Source organism: Apiospora aurea, assembly GCF_038362705.1.
Source record: "Apiospora aurea strain CBS 24483 chromosome Unknown utg000002l_segment0_segment0, whole genome shotgun sequence".
Taxonomy (NCBI): domain Eukaryota; kingdom Fungi; phylum Ascomycota; class Sordariomycetes; order Amphisphaeriales; family Apiosporaceae; genus Apiospora; species Apiospora aurea.
In genome coordinates, this window is record NW_027117389.1 from 2,032,854 (window position 1) to 2,054,153 (window position 21,300).

A 21,300-nucleotide genomic window follows, 5' to 3' on the forward strand; every position below is an offset into this window, starting at 1 on the left:
CGCTCCTACCGATGGGACTATTTCGTTGGACGTGGGACGAGCAGGTAATATAGTGCCCTTTCTCTGGGAACAGGCCAAGTGACACTGTACGACCATCAGGACACTCCCATGTAAGCGACTAATATCGAAGACACATCCATATCCACTCATCACGCGCTGGCCGTCTTGTTGGATGCCTCAATGATCATGAATACTGGCCCGGGGTATACCGGGAGGCTGTACTCTGGGATCGGTGTGCTAGGTTAAACCCTGGCCAGAAAGGTACCATGCATTGTTCCATTCATATCCCCATCATGTCATCTTGGGCCCTCATGATTTACACAAGCCGCTGCCAACATTGAGCTGTGTTGCTTCTCTTGCCCATTGGCTGTTCGTCCCATAACTCGTTGATCATGCCCACCCATACCTGATACCAGATAGCTCGATGTAAGGCAGTAGTCACGTCTTGGGTAGATAATATGGTAGTTGCAAGCTGGATATAAGAGGTCCAAGATATTCCGGGCAACAAGGGATCCTCTGCTTTGAATCATCCCTTGCTTATATATCCACCCAAGCACCCATAACCACCCCCCATCTCAACCTATGTTTGGAACTCTGGGCACCTAGACGTGGTACGCGCAAAGTCTTTGGTTGGAAATATATTACCAATGCCCTGATACAGCTTGGTATATATCATACATATCCAACAAGACCTAGTTGTTTGGCCTGCTGCATCAGGACACGGAAAATTGGCCCAGATTTTGAATATGGAAGATATGGAAGGACAGCAACTCAATGATGGGTTTGACCCTAACCCATCGCCATTGTCGAGCGTCGAGAGCGCAACCACACCAGATACTGTATTCTCTCCTCCCGAGACTCCTTTTGAGAAGACTCTTGAGCTCAAGAATGCAAGATCTGTTGCCCGTCACAAGCTTAGCCTCCTGGCCCTTGAAGAAAAGGTACGGGCAGCCTCGAGGAAACCCCCAGACAGAAGCTAATATCTGCAGGTATCACTGCTCACTGCAGCGGACTTTTGGCGGACCAAGTCTATTCCGGACAAGGCAATTCCAGCAATCAAAACCAGTGACGGGCCCAACGGTGCTCGAGGCGGCATCTTCGTCGGTGGAACAAAGGTTCGTTCGCTTATAGACCACCTCATATTAAATTGGAAACTGATATGGGTCTGCCTCAGGCTGCTCTTTTCCCGTGTGGTATCTCTCTAGCCGCCACATGGAACAAGAATCTCATATACGAGGTCGGCCAGCATCTCGCCGACGAAGTCAAGGCAAGATCTGCACACGTGCTCCTCGCACCGACAGTATGCATGCACCGACACCCGCTTGGTGGCCGGAATTTCGAGTCTTTCTCCGAGGACCCTCTCCTCACCGGCAAACTAGCATCTCAGTACATCCAAGGCCTGCAGTCTAAGGGCGTGGCTGCAACTATCAAGCGTCGGTGAAACTTAGCCCGTCCTCGGCTCCGCCAACTGATTGAATACATAGATTTCGTAACCAACGAACAAGAGACTCACAGGTTGACGATTGATTCCGTGTTGATGGAGCGGCCCCTGAGAGAATTGTACCTCCGACCGTTCGAAATCGCAGTCCGAGAAGCGAACCCCTGGGCTGTGATGACATCATACAATCTGATCAATGGGGTGCATGCTGACATGAACCATCATACACTGAGGGATATCCTTCGGGGCGAATGGAAATATGAAGGGTAAGTGCTCTGCCGCTTGGAGTCCGAACATGTCGAGCTGAATTATCTTCCAGGACTGTGGTGTCTGACTGGGGTGGTGTAAACTCAACAGTCGAAGCAATAAAGGCCGGCTGCGATATCGAATTCCCCTATTCGGCAAAATGGCGGTTTGAGAAGGCTCTCAAGGCTATTGAGGATGGAAGTCTCTCGCAAGACGACGTTGACCGGGCGGCGGAAAACGTCCTTACCCTGGTCGAACGCACAAGGGGCGATGATCTGTCTCCAGAGGCAGAGGAGCGAGAGGACGACAAGCAAGAAACTCGAGAGCTGATTCGCGAGGCAGGCGCCCAAGGTATCACTCTGCTGAAAAACGACAACTCGCTATTACCTATCAATCCTAAGACAGCAAAGGTGGCTGTCATTGGGCCCAACGCCAACCGTGCCATTGCAGGCGGTGGCGGCAGCGCCAGCTTGAACCCCTACTACAACACGCTACCGCTCGACAGCATCCGGGCTGCCACTGAACAGGAGGTAGTATATGCTCAGGGATGTCACATCCACAAATGGCTCCCTATCGCATCGCCGTTCTGCACGGACAAAGCAGGCAACCCTGGCGTGACGCTTGAATGGTTCAGCGGTGACAAGTTCGAGGGGAACGTCATCGTTCAACAACGAAGGACGAATACAGATCTGTTCCTGTGGGACTCGGCGCCGCTGGATCAGCTGGGACCCGAATGGTCGGCCATTGCAACAACGCACCTGACCGCAACAGAGACTGGCAAGCACACTATCAGCTATATGAGTGTTGGGCCCGGGAAGCTGTTTGTTGATGGGGAGCTCGCCCTGGACCTCTGGAACTGGACCGAAGAGGGCGAGGCCATGTTCGATGGGTCGATCGACTACATGGTCGATGTGGAAATGCAAGCCGGCAAGGCTGTGGAGCTGCGGGTCGAGATGACCAACGAGCTACGGCCCATTGCGAAGCAGAAGCAGTTCAACATGACCCATAAGTACGGCGGGTGCCGTATTGGTTTCAAGCAGGCCGACGCGGTTGACTACCTCCAGCAAGCCGTCGATGCTGCTAGAGAGGCCGATGTGGCAGTGGTCATAGTCGGACTCGACGCCGAATGGGAGTCCGAAGGATATGACAGACAAACCATGGACCTTCCGTCGGATGGCAGCCAAGACCGCCTTGTAGAGGCCGTTGTCAAAGCGAATCCCCGTACCATTGTTGTCAACCAATCCGGTTCTCCGGTCACCATGCCGTGGGCCGACCGGGTTCCAGCCATTGTCCAGGCGTGGTACCAAGGCCAAGAGGCAGGGAACGCGCTCGCCGATGTGCTTTTCGGGTTCAAGAATCCCAGCGGAAAACTTCCAGTAAGTTGTCGTAAACTGGGGGCCCCTTGGATACCGGCTGTTAACTCTCGTACAGACCACCTTCCCGAAAAGGATCGAGGACGCTCCTGCATACCATAACTGGCCCGGCGAGAATCTTCGAGTGATGTATGGCGAAGGAATGTACATGGGGTACCGGCACTATGAACGCGCCAAAATCGCGCCGCTGTTCTCGTTCGGTCACGGCCTCTCCTACACCTCCTTCGAGTACGGCCGCGTCTCGCTCAGTCGAAAGGTGCTGGCGCCCGACGCGCCCATCCACCTCATCATGGCCGTCACCAACACTGGGCCCGTCGCCGGGTTCGAGACGGTGCAAGTCTACATCCGCGACGAGAAGTCGACACTGCCGCGGCCCGACAAGGAGCTTGTCGCCTTCGAGAAGCTCTACCTCGAGCAGCAAGAGACGAAACATATCACGGTACCGTTGGACAAGTACGCGGTGGTCTACTATAACGATTCCATCCCCGCTTGGATTGCCGAGGAGGGCAGATTTGATGTGCTGGTGGGAGCTTCGTCTGTCGACATCAGGTGAGTTTTCTCTTCCCCGCTTCTCGCTTAATTTATTCGATTCATTCCTGATGCTGACGATCACTTCCTCGCGACAGACAGAAAGCTTCTTTTGTGGTGAAGAAGTCTTTTACTTGGGTATTCTGAGCTCCAAGGGTTTAATATATGACCCCTTTTCTGACTTCTACGTACAACACATATTCATAATGTTCCACCCCGGCATTCATACTACGGCATTCAGGGGACGCACTGGAAGATTTCTCCTTTACGAACAGGTTATTAATGTATTGGAGCCAAGATAATCAACTGCATGCGCTTGGTGCAGCATGTGGTGACACGGGTAAGAATAGGCAAAGGCACATGAGTTGGTTCGCTTTTCTGCGGATTACTGCTTCTATTGGTTTGCTGGGTCTCTGGAAATACTGCCACCGGATTGACATCCCTCACACGCCCGCGATAAAGGCGCGTACATATAATTATTGCATCATTGTCACTTTTGGTATGGTATCTTCGAATAAATCCTACTTCTTATTGCCATGAGATGCAGAGGGCCAGCGCGCAAGATGTTGTTAGTTGCACTTCACATTAACACATGGAGAAGGCTTGCGGAGGGAAAACAACGGAATATGGCAGGATGAAGGTGTCACGAATGATTCTCCGGTGGTAGTTGATTACGACATCTTCGTCAGGGCCAGATAGGGGATAGAGCTTCCGCGATTCCGTTTCGGGTATCTCGGGCCCGGAGCCCTTGACCACCCAGGAAAAGGCGATGGAAGCAGACTCAGCCCCCACGGATCTTCAATTAATATACCAGAGTAATGTAGGAAGGTGAGAAAGCGGTGAACAAATCGGAGGCTCGGGATAAATGGTACATCATCTTACACCGGCATGGCAACGGCCTAGTTGAGGGCGTAGCATACATGCATTCATGCATGGAAGTGCGCAGGTTGCATCCGGGGTATGTATGAAATGTCTCCTACTGATCAGCCTTATTATATATGGCATGTTCATGATCCAGTGATGTTGGCTGCGACCCGCGATACTTACATATATGACGACTTGTGTTCGGCTGAGGTATCCGAACATCCAGCGAATACGACTGTAATCGAGATCGAGGCTACTAGGATCGTGTTAAACTCCCTAATATCTGCGAGGAAGTCACATAACGAAACCATCTTCAGGGGTAGATATGTAAGTGCCTAGTCACAGCAAGACGACTCTACGGCTCCCCTCTGTACGCAGACCAACTTCTCTTTGCTATATTGGGGGGGGTACGAACGAGGCCCCCTAAGCTTTGTCCAAGTAATGCCTAATGAAGTCTTCCTATCTCATAGGTATAAAATATGTGCAACATTGAAGTGGTGTATCTTCGGGCGCATATAGAAATTGCAGGAACGATGCGATTGTATAATGGCGACCTACTTTGATGCTAGGCATCGCAAGCTGTCAACTGACACGAGCTGGAGTTTAGGGATTCTCTTAGCGTGCAGGGCTCCCCCACAACGGGCCCCTGGTGCCCTGGTGCCTTATGTACTGTAGTCTGTAGCTACATGCTAAGGTGGAGATGGCGGATACACGATACATGTATGCACCTAAGATCACTATTACAAGGTATTGCTGCTTATGGACCCTCCAGACCTACTTGCCTACATACTTACTTACTTACGTAGCCTGTCCGTCCGTTCTTGCATCCATCTTATACTAATATAGCCATCAATTCGGCCACCATCTTGCTGTCTCGCCGATTTTCCGCATTTTATCGCGTCAATGGGTTTACGAGTCGGACTTAAGCTATGAGGCTCCTTTAGCCGCCCCGTCGGAACTTTCGAACACCCCCAAATTCCCCCAACTAACCATGGCGCCGCCTCCCTACGGCAGTAGCAAGAATGGAGGCTACGGCCTCCCAACACAACCGCAACAACAACCGGGCGAGCCCAACCTACAGGCCGTCCTCGAAGACATCGCCACCAAGGCTCAGATCACTGCGCGCCGAATCAAAGCTTTCTGGAACGGCCCCAACGGTGTTCGACTGCGCAATGTCACCATGAAGATCGCCAGGCAGGTCCAGCTCAACCTGACGGCGCGCCGCCTCCTGAGCTTCCCGCATCTGCTCGTCGTCTTCTGGGTGCTGCTCCTGCTGTGGGGAGAGAGATGGAGTTTCGCCGCCAAAGTGAGGAGTTGCAATTGGGATCATTGGGAGAAATGGGTAAGTAAAGCAACAACTGCGTCACCTCCCCATGCGCCAAGTGGCCTGTACCGGGCCACGGGGCGGTTCGATCCATGCCCGCAGTCCTGCGGGACTTGTACATGACTGCAGCTCACCTATGTGCGTTTTCGTAGCCCAAAGGTGCGACACCGCACCGACTCGTCTTCGTCGCGGACCCTCAGATCATCGACCCGAAATCATACCCCGGCCGCCCGTGGCCCGTTAACCCCCTGACGATGAAAATCACGGACAACTACATGCAGAGATCGTATATACAGCTACAAAAGGTGTTGCAACCAGACACTGTGTTTTTCCTGGGCGATTTATTCGACGGCGGAAGAGAGTGGAAGACGGCGCGAGGCGACTTTCGCGATCCGGAGTGGGCCAGCCGCCACCCGGCCGACGAGCGGAAATACGTCAAGCAGTGGAACAAATGGTACGGCCAGGACTACTGGCTTCGGGAGTATGGCCGGTTTGGCGACATCTTCTACAAGTTCTGGCCCGACGGCGGCTACGAACCGGGCAAGGGGCAGAGAGGCCGAAAGATTATATCAAGCTTGCCCGGTAACCATGACTTGGGTTTTGGCGCAGAAGTAAAGGTGCCAGTGAGGCAAAGGTTTGGCGCCTTTTTTGGAGAACCGAACAGGGTCGACGTGGTGGGAAACCATACGTTCGTGTCGGTTGACACGGTCTCGCTGGCCGCCGATACCTCCGCGATGAAGGACAAGGTGGATTTGAGTCCTATTCATGCCCCGGTAAACCAATTTCTGGATGGGGTGAAGGCGGCAAAGCGACGAGCCGCCGCCAAGGAATTGCGGTTCTGGCGTGGTGAAGTTGAGGAGGTCCCGTTTGAGCATAAAGTCGAGGACCTCAAAGATGTCGACTCCAAGAAACTGCCGAGCCTCGATCGCGGGGAGGATGGACCGGACTTCCCGACCATTCTCCTCACTCACGTCCCGTTATATCGAGCGCCAGGGACGCCTTGTGGGCCGATGCGCGAACACTGGCCTCCACAGAAACCGCCTAAGGGGCAGACAACACCAGTGATACCGGACCACCGGAACGCCATCAGTGTGTCTTCGGGCTACCAATACCAAAATGTGCTGAGCGAGGAGGACTCGGTCAAACTGGTCAAGAGCATTGGCAATGTGGTCCACGCTTTCTCGGGAGACGATCACGACTATTGCGAGCTTGTTCACTCGGAGGCAAAGGACAATGTCCGTGAGATTACGGTCAAGAGCATCAGCATGGCCATGGGTGTTCCCACGCCTGGTTTCCAGATGCTGTCGTTGTGGAATCCCATCGATGAGAATGGCCGGCCCTTGCCTGAAGCCGGAAAGGCCACGCTGCAGACTCACCTTTGCCTACTGCCCAAGCAGCTTTCTACCTATACCACGTATGCTGCCGTAGGCATCCTAACCATTGTGATCCTTGTGGTGCGTGCTGCCCTTGTCCCGATTCTTGGCCTGCAACAATTCGCGCTCAGTCCGTCTCAATATGCCAACGGAGCGGTTCTGCCTCTTTTCAAGGACAAGGTTGAAGCCGACCAAGAAGCTGGGCTCGATCATCGCTCCCAGTCCTCAGGAACCTCCACTTCGAAACTCATTTCGGCCAGAACCCGCGGTCGTATCCCCTCCATCTCGTCCACGAACGGCATTTCGCGCAGCAACTCATGGTCCAAGGCGGCCAGAGGAAACCAATGGCCACGCATCGAGATCCGCCGCGACCCCTACGACGACGGCAAGACGGGCGGGGCGGGGGAGGCTACTGGAGAGCGGCGCCGCGCACCAGGTGGCAGTCGACCCTACAGTCTCGTGCGTCGCTCGTCTGGAGAGAGATGTGGACGAGCTGCTGGCGGGTCATCTGGATGGCAATTGGGTTCTACGCTTACTTGACTTACAAGGGCTGAGTGAGGGGATAGCCACGGCCCGCTTGCTGGCCCTTGGAATACTGTAACTGCTACTACAACGACGTACTATACTACTATCTATCTATATTACAGCCTCTCTTGTTGCTTTTCAGGTTCGGAGTTGGGAAAAGGTTTGGCTATTCTGCATAAGAAAAAAGAGGAAGGCGAGCGATGCGATTGCTAGCTGCACTTTTATGGGATAGAAAGAGGAAATGCTGCTTAGCAGCCCACAAATGAAGTAGAAGTAACGCCCGCGTTCATTCTGCCATGAGTTACTCACCTGTTTATAAGTCATACTGGACTACCCGGGTGGATGCGACCGCCGAGGGTTAGCAAACAAGCCGGCCGCCCTGGTTTTATTTGAACTCGATTGTAATATTGTATAAAAGAGGTATCAAGTCGCAATCCTCACATTAGCTTAGAGCTCAGGTAGCAAGGCGCAATGGGAATCGTTACTTTTCACAGTATACATGCGCCCCGGAATCTCAGCCAGACAGTTTCCTTTTCTTCTCCACTTGGGGGTCGGTCTATGCATACTCCAGATACAACTGCCATACTCACAGTCGTCCCGACTACATCCACACTCAACCATACATCAATGTAGCCGCTCGGGACTCAAGAGAGGCTGGCTTGGCTGAGAGATCGAACGCTCGATAACCCCATCCTAGTCACGACAAGGAATGCGTCCTTTTGTTGGCGAGTGAGGGAGCACACACAATTGACATACCGGGATCTTGCAGCTTGTTTATCAGGAATCAAAACAAGATGGTAACGCAGAAAAGGGTCGTGAGTGTGGGGGTAGGTAGGCAAGTCAAGAAGGTTAGGTCAAGTGGACAGCATCCTTATCGCTACAGAAGCGATGAAGCAGGAAAGTCAGTAGAAAATATTACTGGCCTGCCATGTCATGGCCGCCTATAGCCTTGCGTACATGTACATACACCCTTAGCCAATATTTGATAGCGGGTGGGTGCGGGTTACAGGAGCAAACTACACATCGTGTACGCAGGTTCAGCAGAAGGCTCACCGGCGGCAAGCGTCATTCGATAGTAAATGGTAGATTTCATTTGTCCCAAGCAAAATGTCCTTGATCTCTTCAAAGCATTCCTAGGTTTTCTCGGGCCTATCGAGAAAAAAAAAAAGAAAAAAAAATGAAGACAAGATAAACGACATTTGAGATAGATGAATATCTAGATGGCGTAAGATTGTGTCTGGATGTTTGCCATCGGCATCCTCGTCAATCAATCGTGATTCGGGATGGGACAAGCATCCAAAGTTGGACTGCGTGCCTCAGCAGCCTCCGTCGTCATGAGAACCAACCAAATTAGTAATAAAAGTGAACATTTGGTTAAAGCTGGTCCCCTGATGTTGGAAAACCCAAAACTCCAAGTATCCTTTCCTTTGTTGGCCTTCCCCATGGGATATAATATAGTATAACAGTTAGAAAAGCCCCTCCGTTGGTATTTCGATTGGACATGGCTTTTTTGGTAGCTCTCCCGTATCCCGTAAAATTCGCATCGTTGTGTTCCCAGTGTAATGAATAAGTTAATCAATCAAAGTCATCCAAGTTTCCCAATGTGGCCTGAACTCCGTACGTCAAACTCCAACGCTGGTAACAACCCGGCCCGTAATCGCGTGTCGGTCGATCTACGTAGCAGCGCCCGCCAAATTCCTGGAGTGATCCATAGTCCGTTGAGCCAAAAAAGAAAAAAAAAGAAAAGCGATAGTATAATCAAAATCAATTCTGCCAGCAGCCTCATCTCGTCGTGAGGGGCATCAGGGCGCCAAATATGTGTGTGAAGGCGGGTTGCGCCTTTCAATAGCTGAAGTCGACATTCCCCAAGCCCATCTGTTGTATCGCCTTGTCCTGTTGTGTCATGTTTCCGTTCGTTGACGTGTCCGTCTCATTCGTTTGCTCCGTCGAGATGCTGTCCGCCGTACTTGACCCAGTCATCGAGGGTTGTAGCTCGTGCTCCGTTGGCGGTATGCCGCTGTCCGCAAACCCTTCGTCGCGAAGCTGCTGAAAGCTCCAGCTGGGCTCGAAGCCTTTACTGTTCCAGGCATGGGCAACGCGCTCGTACATCTCATCAATCTGTTCGAGACTGATCTTGCTGGTCTCATACACCATGCAGTAAACAAAGACTCCGGCCAGGACGCAAAAGGCGCCCCAAACGTAGAAAACCTTGGGCCCTAAATCGGCATAGCCAGCGCCCGACCCAATAATATACGGAGTGCCATATGCGATGCCGAAGTTCAACAACCAGTTGGATGCTGTCGTGATAGACATTGCCTTGGCTCGAACCTTTAGGGGGTAAATCTCGGCGGTGACGACCCAGCACACCGGCCCCCATGATGCAGCGTAGAAGAAAACGAAGAACATAACAAATACGATGAGGATCTTGCTGGAAAATGTTGACACCTCGTTGGTGCTGGGGCTTCCGACAGCTGTGGAGTAGATGGCGATGACCATTTGGCATAACGACATGCCAACCGCACCGACCAGGAGTAAGTTCCGCCTTCCCCAAGTTTCGACTACGAACAGCCCTGGTATCGTAGAGATGACGTTGACAACGTTGGTGATGAGGGCGATGAGGAAAGGGCTGTCAATACCGGCGCCATGGAAGAAACTTGTGCCATAGTACATGATAAAATTGATGCCCGTTAGTTGTTGTAGCATCTGTAGACCACAACCTGTAAGAGTCCTGCGGCCGAGGTGAGGGGCGCCTAATAAAATATCGCGGTACGAGTCGGGCCCAAGGGTGAGTTCGTAGTCGTGGTTCGCTTGTATCTCGGCCAGTTCCTCCACGAGAGCAGGATGCGTGATGTCGAGCCGTCGCAACCGGCTGAGCGACAGTGCAGCGGCTTCGTTCTTGCCGCACTTAATGAGGTACCGGGGCGTCTCGGGCAGAACCATGATACCGACTACCAACACACAGGCCCAGGTCAATTGAAGGCCCATCGGAATTCGATATGCCGCGGCTCCGTTGATGGTTTGGGTACCAATGTTGACGATCGAAGCGCCCAACAGGCCGAGCGTGATGGATAATTGGTAAGCACACACCAGAGTGCCTCGTATCCATTTGGGGGCCATCTCGGACTGGTACAACGGCACGAGGAGCGACACAGCTCCAACACCGACTCCAGCAAAAAGCCTATTGCATATTGTCAACATTGTATCCTGTGTACAAGCCAACGAGAATCCGAACGTACCGGCCCACCAATAGCATCGGAATCGCATCGGCGCAGACCTGGAATATGACGCCGAAGCAGAAGACGCCCACGGCGATGAGAAGCGATATGCGGCGCCCTATTTTATCGGCGGCCGGGGCTGCGAGTAATGAGCCGATAAAAGTCCCTATGCTCAGGATTGCAACGATTATGGCGATGTTTGGCGGTGATATGGCGGGAAGGTTGTCGTGTTGGGCGTCGAGGTAACCGTTGTTGAACTGCTGTACGAAAGATTTCATGACCAGAATGCCGTTAATCGTTCTATTATGCAAAAGAGAAGGCATTTATTAGTATTGCAGCACTGTCTCCGACCGCAAAATCGCGTCGTACGGCTGTTGTTGTTGTTGTTGAGGCTCACCCAGTATCGTATCCGAACAGGAGGCCACCGGTGGCGACGAAGAGGCCGATCATGATGGCCGGGGCCGAAGAACCGGCGACATTGTCGGGTTTCTGCCAGCCCATGGCTATCGCCATGGTGAAGGGATTAGCGACGTCAGGCCAGCGTGGCTGATTGTATCTCGAGGTCGACAGAGAAGGAGTTGTTGCCTGGAATTGGGAAGGTTGACGTTGAAATTTGCGGGTTCCTCATCAACCGCACCGATAGAGGATAGAGATGTGATTGATAGATACAGTAACGTAGGGAGTGGGTAATAATAGAAAGAGTTCCCGGAGTGGAGAGGGTCGATATCGAACGAGGGAAAAGGCGGGAGACCTTGGGAAAAGAAGGGCAGAGATCAGCGCGCAGGCGACTGGGGGTGGGCATCAATTACCACGGAGAACACCCTCAGCGCCGCTTCTGCCAAGTGCCAAGGGATGAGGCCGTCCTATTGGCCTGACCGGCTGCTGGGCACGCTTAAGCGAGTGCAGCCACCAGACGAGAGCGATGCCATGTTTGGAGAGGATGGGTAGGTAAGTAGATGGGCGCCAGAGCCACTAGCGGTAGCCTGCTGGCCTGCTGGCCTGCTGGCGAGAGGGCGAGCCCGTCCATTCCCAGCCGGCTCGACTGTCTGTCTGTCTCTGCCTCTTCTAGTCCGGCTTATCCTCTGCATGGTCAGCCAGTGGGCCGTTCTACCGTCCTGGTGTCTGGGCGAAAGAAGAAGGGAAAAGGAAAACTGCCATAACTCCTAGCCCAACTGCTGAAAGTATCAGCAGTCAGTCAGTCCGGGGGGAGAGAGGTAAAGGTCATCATCATGCCATCTTCAACGTCGGATGCAACAGAGTCCCAGTGAAAGCCCAGACCGACAACGGAGAGCCATTGTGAATGTACAGGTTATGACTACGGTTACTGGCCCTTGGGGGCTGGCCGAGTGCTCACGGTTTATTGGAGCCCGAGCATCCAGAAGCAGCAAAGTATGCCACTGTCCTAGTTGTTGTCGCCGGTAGACAGATGCCATCATCCGCAAATCAGTAGGTGACCGGCACAGGGGGCCTTTCGGGGAGGCCATCCAACCGGCTTCCCCAGGCGTGTGAAGGAGGGTGAGTAGTAAAGGGTTCGGTTCAGATGCAGGTGCCTTGTTCCAGTGCGCTTCTAGGGTAGGGTTCTTCGTCCTACCTGAGATGGGCAGATGCGGCATTGCTGTGTCCGCGTTGCAGCTAGGAAAAGTAAGTTGATGGGCGATCCTGAAAACCGGCATGGCATTTCGCCTGTCGACTAGGGAGACTAGCTCCTGGAGAGGCGCCGGACTTTTGGTAGAGTGAGACTATTCCTCTGGGCAGGCTGGCAGCATGCAGGCGCAAATGCAAATGCGCAAAAACAACGCTAAAAATGGCATCGAGGGACAATTGGGACATCAGCCAACTCAGCTGAACGTCCGCATGACACTTGGGCGCAATCTAAACCCGCACTGTCGTCCGAAGCCTGAAGCCTGCCTCCTTCTTTTCGTCGTATCCCTTCTTTATCTCTCTCTCTCTCTTCCTGCAATTACGATTTGTCGAGAAACAAAAACACATCAAGTCGAAAAGATGGGCATAAAACAAACGCCTTGGTCCAGCAAATAAATCAACACTGGCAACAAGCTCGGTATCCCACTCGCTCAAAAACTTTAATCATAGGTATGGCGCGGGGAAGGGGGGTGTGGAGAAACCCCCGAGGAGGATTCTTGGTGATTCAATGAAGCAAGGGAGGAAAGCACTTCACTCGCAATTCGCTGGAATGCACCCAGCTGCCTGGCTTGTACGACTGTGCAACCTGGCTTGAGTTCTATTGATTCGACAGGCCTGGTGGTCTGCATGCATCCTTGTTGTTGGCCATCCGATCTCCCTATTCTTTTCCACGCCGTCCAGCACACACACAGTATGTGATTGTATCCTCTCCGGAAACTCCGGTCAGACTAAGAAGGGGCAGCCTAAGGCGTCGGGCTGCTGGGATCGCTTCAACGCCTTCTTAAGGGGTGTGGGTAAACCCCCTGATCTTTTTTTTTCTTTTTTTATTGACCACCCGAAAGCGTAGACCAAGACCTGACCGCGGATCAAGGTTGTTGCCGGAACTACTTGCTTCAACAAGTGGGCACAGCCACACACCCAACGACAGATCGGTTGCTTGTTGGTCTGGTGTTCATTGTACGATCTCATGATTGGACTTGCCTGGGAATAGGGGACTCGCCGTACATCGGCATCCCGCAGTGCTACCTACCCGAGCAACCAATTGGAAGCGGTCCATCTAGCCTATACTCGGCTCCCCTTTTTGCCTGTTAACGTAAATCGAGGTCGCCTACAACATAGGCACACACGGTCAGCATTCTCGCTGGGAGTATGCCAAGGGAGCGCTGCTCTTGTCATGACTAAAAGCGGCCGGCCATGCTGTGTGCCTTTACGAACGGGAACGCACTGGTAGGTAGTAAGCGCCCAAGGCGCTCCTAGTGCAACATGCAACGACGCACAGGGTTCCCGTCCCGTCCGTCTAGCCCCCCACGCCGGCGAAGAAGTCCTTGGGTATTGCGCGGCCCAGGCTGCAGCGGAAATGGCATGATCCTCTTCAACGATCAAGTAGTCATAGCTACGGAAATATTGTGTGTAAGGTGACCGTGAGCGCAGTCTTGTTTCTTCTTTAGACACCATAGACAGGAGGAATATACACAAACCAACTCGCGGATGTGATATGGGAAACGGACGGGTGAATTAGACGAACTGAGCCCAAGCAGTTGTGCCACCTTCCCGTAGAAGAAATACAAGCTGTTGGTTCTCTCGTGCAACGCCTCCATTGGCCCGTTCCGTAGGATCACCGGCGTGCTCTTTCTTTGCAGATAGTCACACATCACACAGAGGCATGTGTGGCTGACTTCACCGCCGAGAACCGGGTACACACGATGAACGAATAGATTAGACGGCTGTCAGCGCTATTGCAATCACTGTTTCTGGCGTTCTTTTACTGCCGCCTCGAGAAGTTTTAGAAAGAAACCCTTAGAGTTAGTATGTAATCTGACAGCGGTAAGTCCTCTTGGTCCATTGGGGAGGTATCTGGAAGCGAAGCTCAGGTTAAGTTCACCACGCCACTTCGGAAGCCATCAGGGATATTGCAGCCGAGAAAGAGCCTTCTCAGGGACGACTCGTCCTTGTGACATATTCCCAAATGGTGACGAAAATGTATACTTTCTTCGCTCAGGAAATCAAAAGATAGCCAAGAACATTTCTTAAACGTACGTAGAATGGAGTATGGCATGTATCCCCTATTCTGGCAACCTCGAGGTAGTTACATAGCTTGAGACCTGACTAAGTAATCATTGTATAAACGATCCGACTTACCAACCAGCAACAAAGACAGGGTGGAAGACCAACGCCCGTACTCGGAATACGCCGTTCTATGCTTCTGTTATTACTAGGAGATAGCAGGGGCAAGCCTACCCAGTTGACCAAGTATAGAGAGAACAAAGTACCAATCTATCGGAATAAATAGGCTCAGGTAGTCACCATTGCTTTGCTATGGCCCAAGGGCTTATGGGGTCCTCGATGCTCAAACATCCAACGTGAAAAGACACGTCCCAAATACCTAGAAAAAGTACCAAGCGAGCAAAGAGAAGCATATATACATTCCGATGCTTTAATGAAAGTGCCAGGAAACACCGGGTAGTCACCTACGGAGATCTGATAGTCTTGTGTTTTGACTAACTGAAGCGTTGAACGGACACCAATATTCTAGGAAAGAAATTCAAGTCAGAGGCGCCAAAACATACGCGCAGGTAGGATGGCGACCAATAGTATAAATGAATGTGTTCCTGTCATAATGCATTAAAAAAACATATGTTTACTATAGGATACAATTTCCATCGAACAAAGCCCAAGTACGCCAGGTATGTTGTGGGAGTGAAGACTCATACTAGTCCTCTCCACAGATTGCAACGTCAGGCTGCGCCAGAAAACACCGAGTAAAATCCTACAATTCTGACATCCATAGCACGATTGATGGAGTATCTAGAACTCAAGGGTAGGCTCCTGGCCCTTGACGCGCCCTATCACCTGCTGAGGCGCATACTTGGGGATAACCTCATCATCGTGCAACATTTCAAACTCTTCGGTGGCATCCCGACCCATGAAGTTCATGATGGCCTGAGGGCCACCTGGGTGCTCGTCCAGCCAGTTGGTGAGGTCCATTACGACACCCTTGACGACAACCCAGAGGTCCTCCTTCTTGTTGTGCTTGGCAACTTCCTCCATGGAGAACTCCTTCTGCGGAATCTCGAATTTCTTAGGCTTCTGAGGCTTTGAGGCAGTCTGGGAAGACTTGCCGGCATCAGCCTTGGGAGAGGGACCAGCAGCACTCGTTGTTTGGCCGAGAGTTGGTGCAGATGCCGACGAGGCATCACCACCCCACTGTACACTAAGACGGCCGGGCTGCGAGGGATCGATGTGCAATGAAATCTGCCCAAGACGCGAAGCAGCACCTCCGGCAGCACCGGAAAGGGCCTGTTGGAACAAATAGTTGCTGGCAGTGTCACCAGCAACGCGACCATAAACAACACAGCCCAGGAGCGAGGAGCCACCCAGTCTGTTGGCACCGTGGACGCCACCAGCGAGCTCGCCACAAGCAAACAAGCCTTCGAAGGGCTGCTGCTGTTGGTTCAGGACCTGGGCCTTATCGTTGATCTCAATACCACCCATGGTGAAGTGAAGAACAGGCTCCATCACGGAAACATGGAAATCATCATTGATGTCCAAGGGTCCGTTGTGGAAGAACTTCTTGCCCCAAGGATCCTTCTGCTTGCCATCGGCGATGGCATTGTACGTGGTAAACGTCTTCTGAAGATGGTCGGGCGAGCAACCAATCTCCTTGGCGAGTTCCTTTCCGGTCATCTTCTTCATCAATCCACGACCGGAGTAGTGGCGTGTATGGAAGTCAAGGACGTTCGAGGCCTTGGAGTTCAAGATGAGTCGGATGGGGAATTTGTTCTTCTCCTTCTCCTTCCACATCATGCCAGAAACATAGTCTCGGTGGCCGAGCTCGTCGCAGAATCGATCACCATCGGCGTTGAGCAAAAGCCCACCCTCGCCACGCAGAGCCTCGGCGGCCAAGAACTTCCACTTGGAACCAGGGTCCTTAGGGTCGACCAGACCTGTGGGGTGGACTTGAACCTTGTCCATATCAATGCCGTTTCCGCCAATGGCCATGACCATCTTCTGACCATCACCGGTTGCATGCGTACCGTTGGTGGTAGCAAGTCCGTAGGTGTCGGGGCGATGCTTCTTGAGCAGCGAGGTCTCGGTGAAATCGGCAGCATAGCCACCGGTGGCCAGGATGACGGGACCGTCTAATGTAGCACTGTCGCCGTTGTATTCGTATGTGACACCAGTAATCTTATTACCCTCCTTGTTCAGGCTGGTGACGCGTGCCTTCTTGATGATCTTGACGCGCTCGGGCTCATTCTCGGCGAGTTCTTCTAAACGTTGCATGAGAGCATAGGTGATGGCCATGCCGGGGAACTTGGCATCATGTCCTCTGTGGGTTCGGGGTTGCGAGTGACCGCTGTTCAAAGTCTTGTTAGCAAAACTGCGAGATGGGCACCCTGGTAGTACTTGTCGCATAACCTACCCAAGCCGTGAAACCAGAGTCAGATCCAAGTTGAAAACATCTTGCAGCCACTCTACTGCAGCAGCAGACTTGTAGGTCAAGACCTTGATCAGATCGGGTCTGGCCTTGTCGCGGGCTGACTTGAGGGTGTCGTCGTAGAACTGCTTGACGCTATCCGCGATCTTATTGTCGACTTGCGTTCGCGTCAAGGAGCCGTTGATTCCGCTCGTGGCCTTTGTACTATTACCACCGCAGAAATTGGACTTCTCTAGGAGTGTGACATTGCCACCGGCGAGGTAGACTGTATGCGCGGCACTGAGACCAGCCACTGGGATGTTGTCAGCGGCATATCCGAGGAGCGAGGGGTGAACATTAGAGGGAGCCTACATCCGCCGCCTACAACGGTAATTGCAGCCATGTTTACGCTTGTTGGGAAAGACTCGAAGTGCGACAGAAGACAGAAAAAAGGTCGGTTGATGAAATGGAGGAAAAGAATGAGAAAGGTCGTGAGAATGGGGATTGGGGGAGGAATGATATGTTATGTATATCATGCGGTTGGTTGCCGAGGTACCTAGGCATGTGACCCGTGTCGGTACGCTGATGCAGTCCCCACTTAACTGCCCTGCCCGCCGAACTTTGAAGGGTCTACGGCTGTCTGCCTCAAACATAGCATGCATTATTCGCCGCACCTTGGCTGACGACTCGGTCCAGCCCGGGAACTTGAATCAGACGATAGCTGGCTTCCATTGCCTATTGCTTTCCGTGTGTGTACAAATGACAAGCTGCGCGTATTAAACAATATTGGTATTCCTAATGCCGACCGCTACCGCCAGTATGCCGAGGCCCATAAGGGGCGCTTCGATGCACGCAGTCGTCAGACCCTTCTTCCGCGCTATATATACCCCGATTCCTATTCGAACTGGGCAAAAACGGTTTTTAGATTATGAAAACAACGACAGAATAGATTTCATTTTTCCGAGAATACAAAAAGAACCCGAGTTACATAGCTTTTTAGAGGCTAAGTAAGGATCTATATATGGCTGGTGCATTTGTATCTTTAGGAGCGCGAGTCCGCCAGGGGTTACCCCTAGCTCTACTGTGGACGGACCGATTCAAATCATCCATTGATGATTGGACAACTTATGTTATCGACTGCTTGCATGTTCTGCAAATGGCAAATCCATCGTGCAATACATGAATGATGCTGGAGTCACCAGGTCATTTCCATAACGCAGAATGCCTGTATATTCGAAGCAGGTGCGCCGCGCGGTTCTCGTTTGACATGTGATTCAGCACACGTAAAGCTGCTCCTTTCCCCAAACTTACCTCCTAACCTAGCACAGGAGTAACCCCCAGATTCCCCATTGTGGGGGAAGACCGCGTCCGGTCCATCGGCGGCGCATCAAATGGCACTGCCGGCTAGGCCATGGGGGAAAGAATGCATATTACCGGTCCATACGCCATAGAGACAGCACTTCTTTGCATTGATAGTCCTGGCATGTGAAAGATAAGCCTCTTCGTCTGATTTTCCAAGTTGGAGGCTTGGTCATACGGAAGTTTTGCTCATCTACTTGACTAAGCAGGCTTATCCTTTTCCCAGCCACCAGCTATTCCAATGGTGACTGATTATTCCAGTGGCAACCATCTATTCAGTGACAATTAGCTATCCCAATGACAAACAACATATTGTCGCAATGATCACCAGCTATCCCCCGGGCCACATGCATTACCGGCCATCCCCTTACTGATCATCCCACTTTTATCTGACACCGACATAAACTTACGTAAACGACTATCCTTGGGCTTACTCCCGCTATCTTAGGTCGTAAGGGTTGTTTCTTTGCCCCAGTCATTCCGCGAAAACAAAAATATATACTAGGATTGGAATAAACGGGCACGTAGAGTGCGTAGGGACATTACCACCATAGCAGTATCGCACCTTATCTACATGTACACGCATCATATAGTTGCTTAGGTAAAGTAACAGTTTACTCCTTACGCACCTGGGATAGATCAACGTCATGAAGTCACTGCATAGAAACATGGTTGGGTATGCATCACCGTGATGCATACCCAGGCACCTTCGGTGCGTCAACTGTAGAAATCGAGAGGATAATGAAGCAGGCGCAACACCAGTCCGTCTACGAGATCAGCACACTCTACGACTGTCTGTTCTGCATTCAAAGAGAGCCCCAAAGCGCAGGGTATGCATTTCGTACTTGTCTTGTTGGACCGGCTTCACCAAGTTCCACTCATACCATCGGGCACGAGTAGGTCCACTGAGAGATGTAACGTTCAAGCTTAGCAACGAGATTCAGAACCTGGACTCTTTCCCGGCCCTTTTGAGTATGAGAGCCACCAGATCAAGTGATAGCCCACATCCTCTTGCGTTGTCTGATACAGCTGGGTATGTAGAAGAACCCTCAAACCTAGTGAACACTCAAATTGTCATTTTTATACAGGGTTCTGGCTTGGATTCTCTTTGTACTTGTCATTCTGAGGCACTGCCCACCTCCCCTTTGAGAAAGACATGGGATATTTCTCCAGGGCTTGGTATTTCTGGCCCGATATGGGATTGATCCAACGCTCGGGCTTGTAAGTATAGGAGCCTGGAAATATTTCTTCGCGGTGCTGGATTACGGAACTCATTCCGACAGGGATCCCTTTTGGTATGCCGTAGTTACTCTTCCCTTTCTGGTATGTCAGGACTTCATCTCGAGCAATACGCGGCTCGCGAGGGTAAACGGCCTATGTGAGACGCAAAACCTCGTGAATGATGCCATATAGGTAGCTTGGCTGCTCGAGCGTGCTCCATTTCAGATTCTTAGGGTCTGCACCACTAAGTTCTACCTTAAGGCGTACTAGCTTCTCAGACTGAGCCAGCAGGTAGCAGGTGATAATCGGGAGAGTTGTCTTTTTCATCATTCCCCTATTTTCAGCGTCGCACATAAATAATTGTAGCCCATAAGCTCGAACTGCTCGTCCGAGAAGGACCACCCACGGCTGTTGTCTCTGTTCCAGCAGACAGCAGGGAGAAGCCCTCGCCGGCTAGACAGTACACCGTCTTTTCTAGTTTGGGCAGTTCTTTCGAGTCGAGCAACTCAGCGAATATCCCCCCATTTGCCCGGCCGCGCCTCACTCGTTCCACATGACTGGGCAACTCCACCGTCATTTGGTCCATCAAAAGCTTCACGTCTCCCTTCACATGTCTATATAGTCAGATAAGGGGTCAGAAGTACCAAATAAGAGCGAAAGCAATATGGCATGCTTGAAGATGCGTGGAAAGCCGCTTTGAAATTGGGATGCCAGCCGTCTTATGCCTTGAAGCACAGTGGCTGGCTGAACGCGTATTGAGAGCTGGTATCGGCGGTAAAGCGGCTGTATGCCTCGCTGACGTCGAAGGGAGTCTGCTTCCACCATCGCATCTTGCCGCAACGGCGTTGAGCTAGTTCATGTACTTCAAGCTCAAACTCCATGATCTGGGCGCGTGAAAAGAACAGGTTGACTGTACCACGCCGAATCCGGTGCGTTTCGTGGTCCCGTGTACCGAACGAGGACTGCGTCAGGGGTCCTGCAACTGTGTTCAGGTAATACTGCTGCTTTCGCGCACGCGGTTTCCGCTTGCGTGGATGGAATCGACTATATCGCAGTTAATAGTATGAATCTCGTCCGGATTCACACGGACAGTCGGGCCTATATAAATGGATTAGTGCTCTATATGTCTAGAGATCCGATTGATAGGTAATGTTTTATAAGATCCACGTCCCCTTTAAAGAAGGAAGAATTTGGGAAACGAATGAAGAATAATGAAAAGGAAGGGGAAAAACGAAAGAGAACGCCAAGAGCGATTTCTTCTATTACGGGTAAACAGAGTGACTGGCCAAGATATATATAAACTAACTGGGCCACGGTAAGAACCATAGCATACTTCTCATGACTCTATTTGATCTCATGACTGGTTCTCCCCGTATGAGGACATATGTCAAAACAGTGAGTCACGCCTGGAAAGTGATACAGGGGATGTAGTGGCGACACATTGTAGACGACATGGACAATCCGGTATGCTATTCAAAGACCAAAGAGCCACAAGACGTCAGAGAAAATGAAAGCTACGAGAAGGCTGCTACTACTGGCCGGGGATTCTCGTTTCGGTAACCGCCATTATTTGTTTGAATATCAATGGTCGACGTTGAGCTTGGGGTTATAGCAAGGAAAGTAGGCAGCGCGGAACGACCAAGGGGCATTGTGAGATCCAAGAGGCCCGAACTTTGAGAAGTCGCATGGAATGAGGGATTACGATCAAGTCAGCCCAGGGTCGGACATGACGGTATTGTTTCTACAGGACCGGCGCTGGGCGAGGACCATCAATTCATG

General features: G+C 51.8%; 6 protein-coding genes across 6 annotated transcripts; 2 read left to right on the forward strand and 4 right to left on the reverse strand.

Moving 5' to 3' along the window:
• Positions 1 to 746: 746 nt before the first annotated feature.
• Positions 747 to 3,732, forward strand: PG986_003019 (uncharacterized protein; the record flags this gene model as incomplete). The annotated part of the gene is made up of 7 exons (XM_066839241.1): positions 747 to 941; positions 990 to 1,115; positions 1,175 to 1,433; positions 1,485 to 1,704; positions 1,758 to 3,060; positions 3,116 to 3,606; positions 3,684 to 3,732. 7 exons carry the CDS (start codon positions 747 to 749, stop codon positions 3,730 to 3,732), a joined length of 2,643 nt encoding a protein of 880 aa, XP_066704305.1.
• Positions 3,733 to 5,440: 1,708 nt separating this feature from the next.
• On the forward strand, positions 5,441 to 7,686 carry PG986_003020 (uncharacterized protein; the record flags this gene model as incomplete). The annotated part of the gene is made up of 2 exons (XM_066839242.1): positions 5,441 to 5,791; positions 5,926 to 7,686. 2 exons carry the CDS (start codon positions 5,441 to 5,443, stop codon positions 7,684 to 7,686), a joined length of 2,112 nt encoding a protein of 703 aa, XP_066704306.1.
• A 1,827-nt stretch (positions 7,687 to 9,513) lies between these two features.
• PG986_003021 (uncharacterized protein) lies at positions 9,514 to 11,399 on the reverse strand (the record flags this gene model as incomplete). Its single annotated transcript, XM_066839243.1, has 3 exons — positions 9,514 to 10,849; positions 10,908 to 11,186; positions 11,284 to 11,399. 3 exons carry the CDS (start codon positions 11,397 to 11,399, stop codon positions 9,514 to 9,516), a joined length of 1,731 nt encoding a protein of 576 aa, XP_066704307.1.
• Positions 11,400 to 15,332: 3,933 nt separating this feature from the next.
• On the reverse strand, positions 15,333 to 17,344 carry PG986_003022 (fumarate reductase; the record flags this gene model as incomplete). The annotated part of the gene is made up of 3 exons (XM_066839244.1): positions 15,333 to 16,881; positions 16,948 to 17,254; positions 17,314 to 17,344. 3 exons carry the CDS (start codon positions 17,342 to 17,344, stop codon positions 15,333 to 15,335), a joined length of 1,887 nt encoding a protein of 628 aa, XP_066704308.1.
• Positions 17,345 to 19,380: 2,036 nt separating this feature from the next.
• PG986_003023 (uncharacterized protein) lies at positions 19,381 to 20,098 on the reverse strand (the record flags this gene model as incomplete). Its single annotated transcript, XM_066839245.1, is given in 3 exon segments — positions 19,381 to 19,674; positions 19,693 to 19,839; positions 19,874 to 20,098. The coding sequence occupies 3 exon segments, from the start codon at positions 20,096 to 20,098 to the stop codon at positions 19,381 to 19,383; spliced, it is 666 nt and encodes a 221-aa protein (XP_066704309.1).
• Positions 20,099 to 20,240: 142 nt separating this feature from the next.
• On the reverse strand, positions 20,241 to 20,963 carry PG986_003024 (cytochrome p450; the record flags this gene model as incomplete). The annotated part of the gene is made up of 2 exons (XM_066839246.1): positions 20,241 to 20,565; positions 20,926 to 20,963. The coding sequence occupies 2 exons, from the start codon at positions 20,961 to 20,963 to the stop codon at positions 20,241 to 20,243; spliced, it is 363 nt and encodes a 120-aa protein (XP_066704310.1).
• Positions 20,964 to 21,300: the final 337 nt, after the last annotated feature.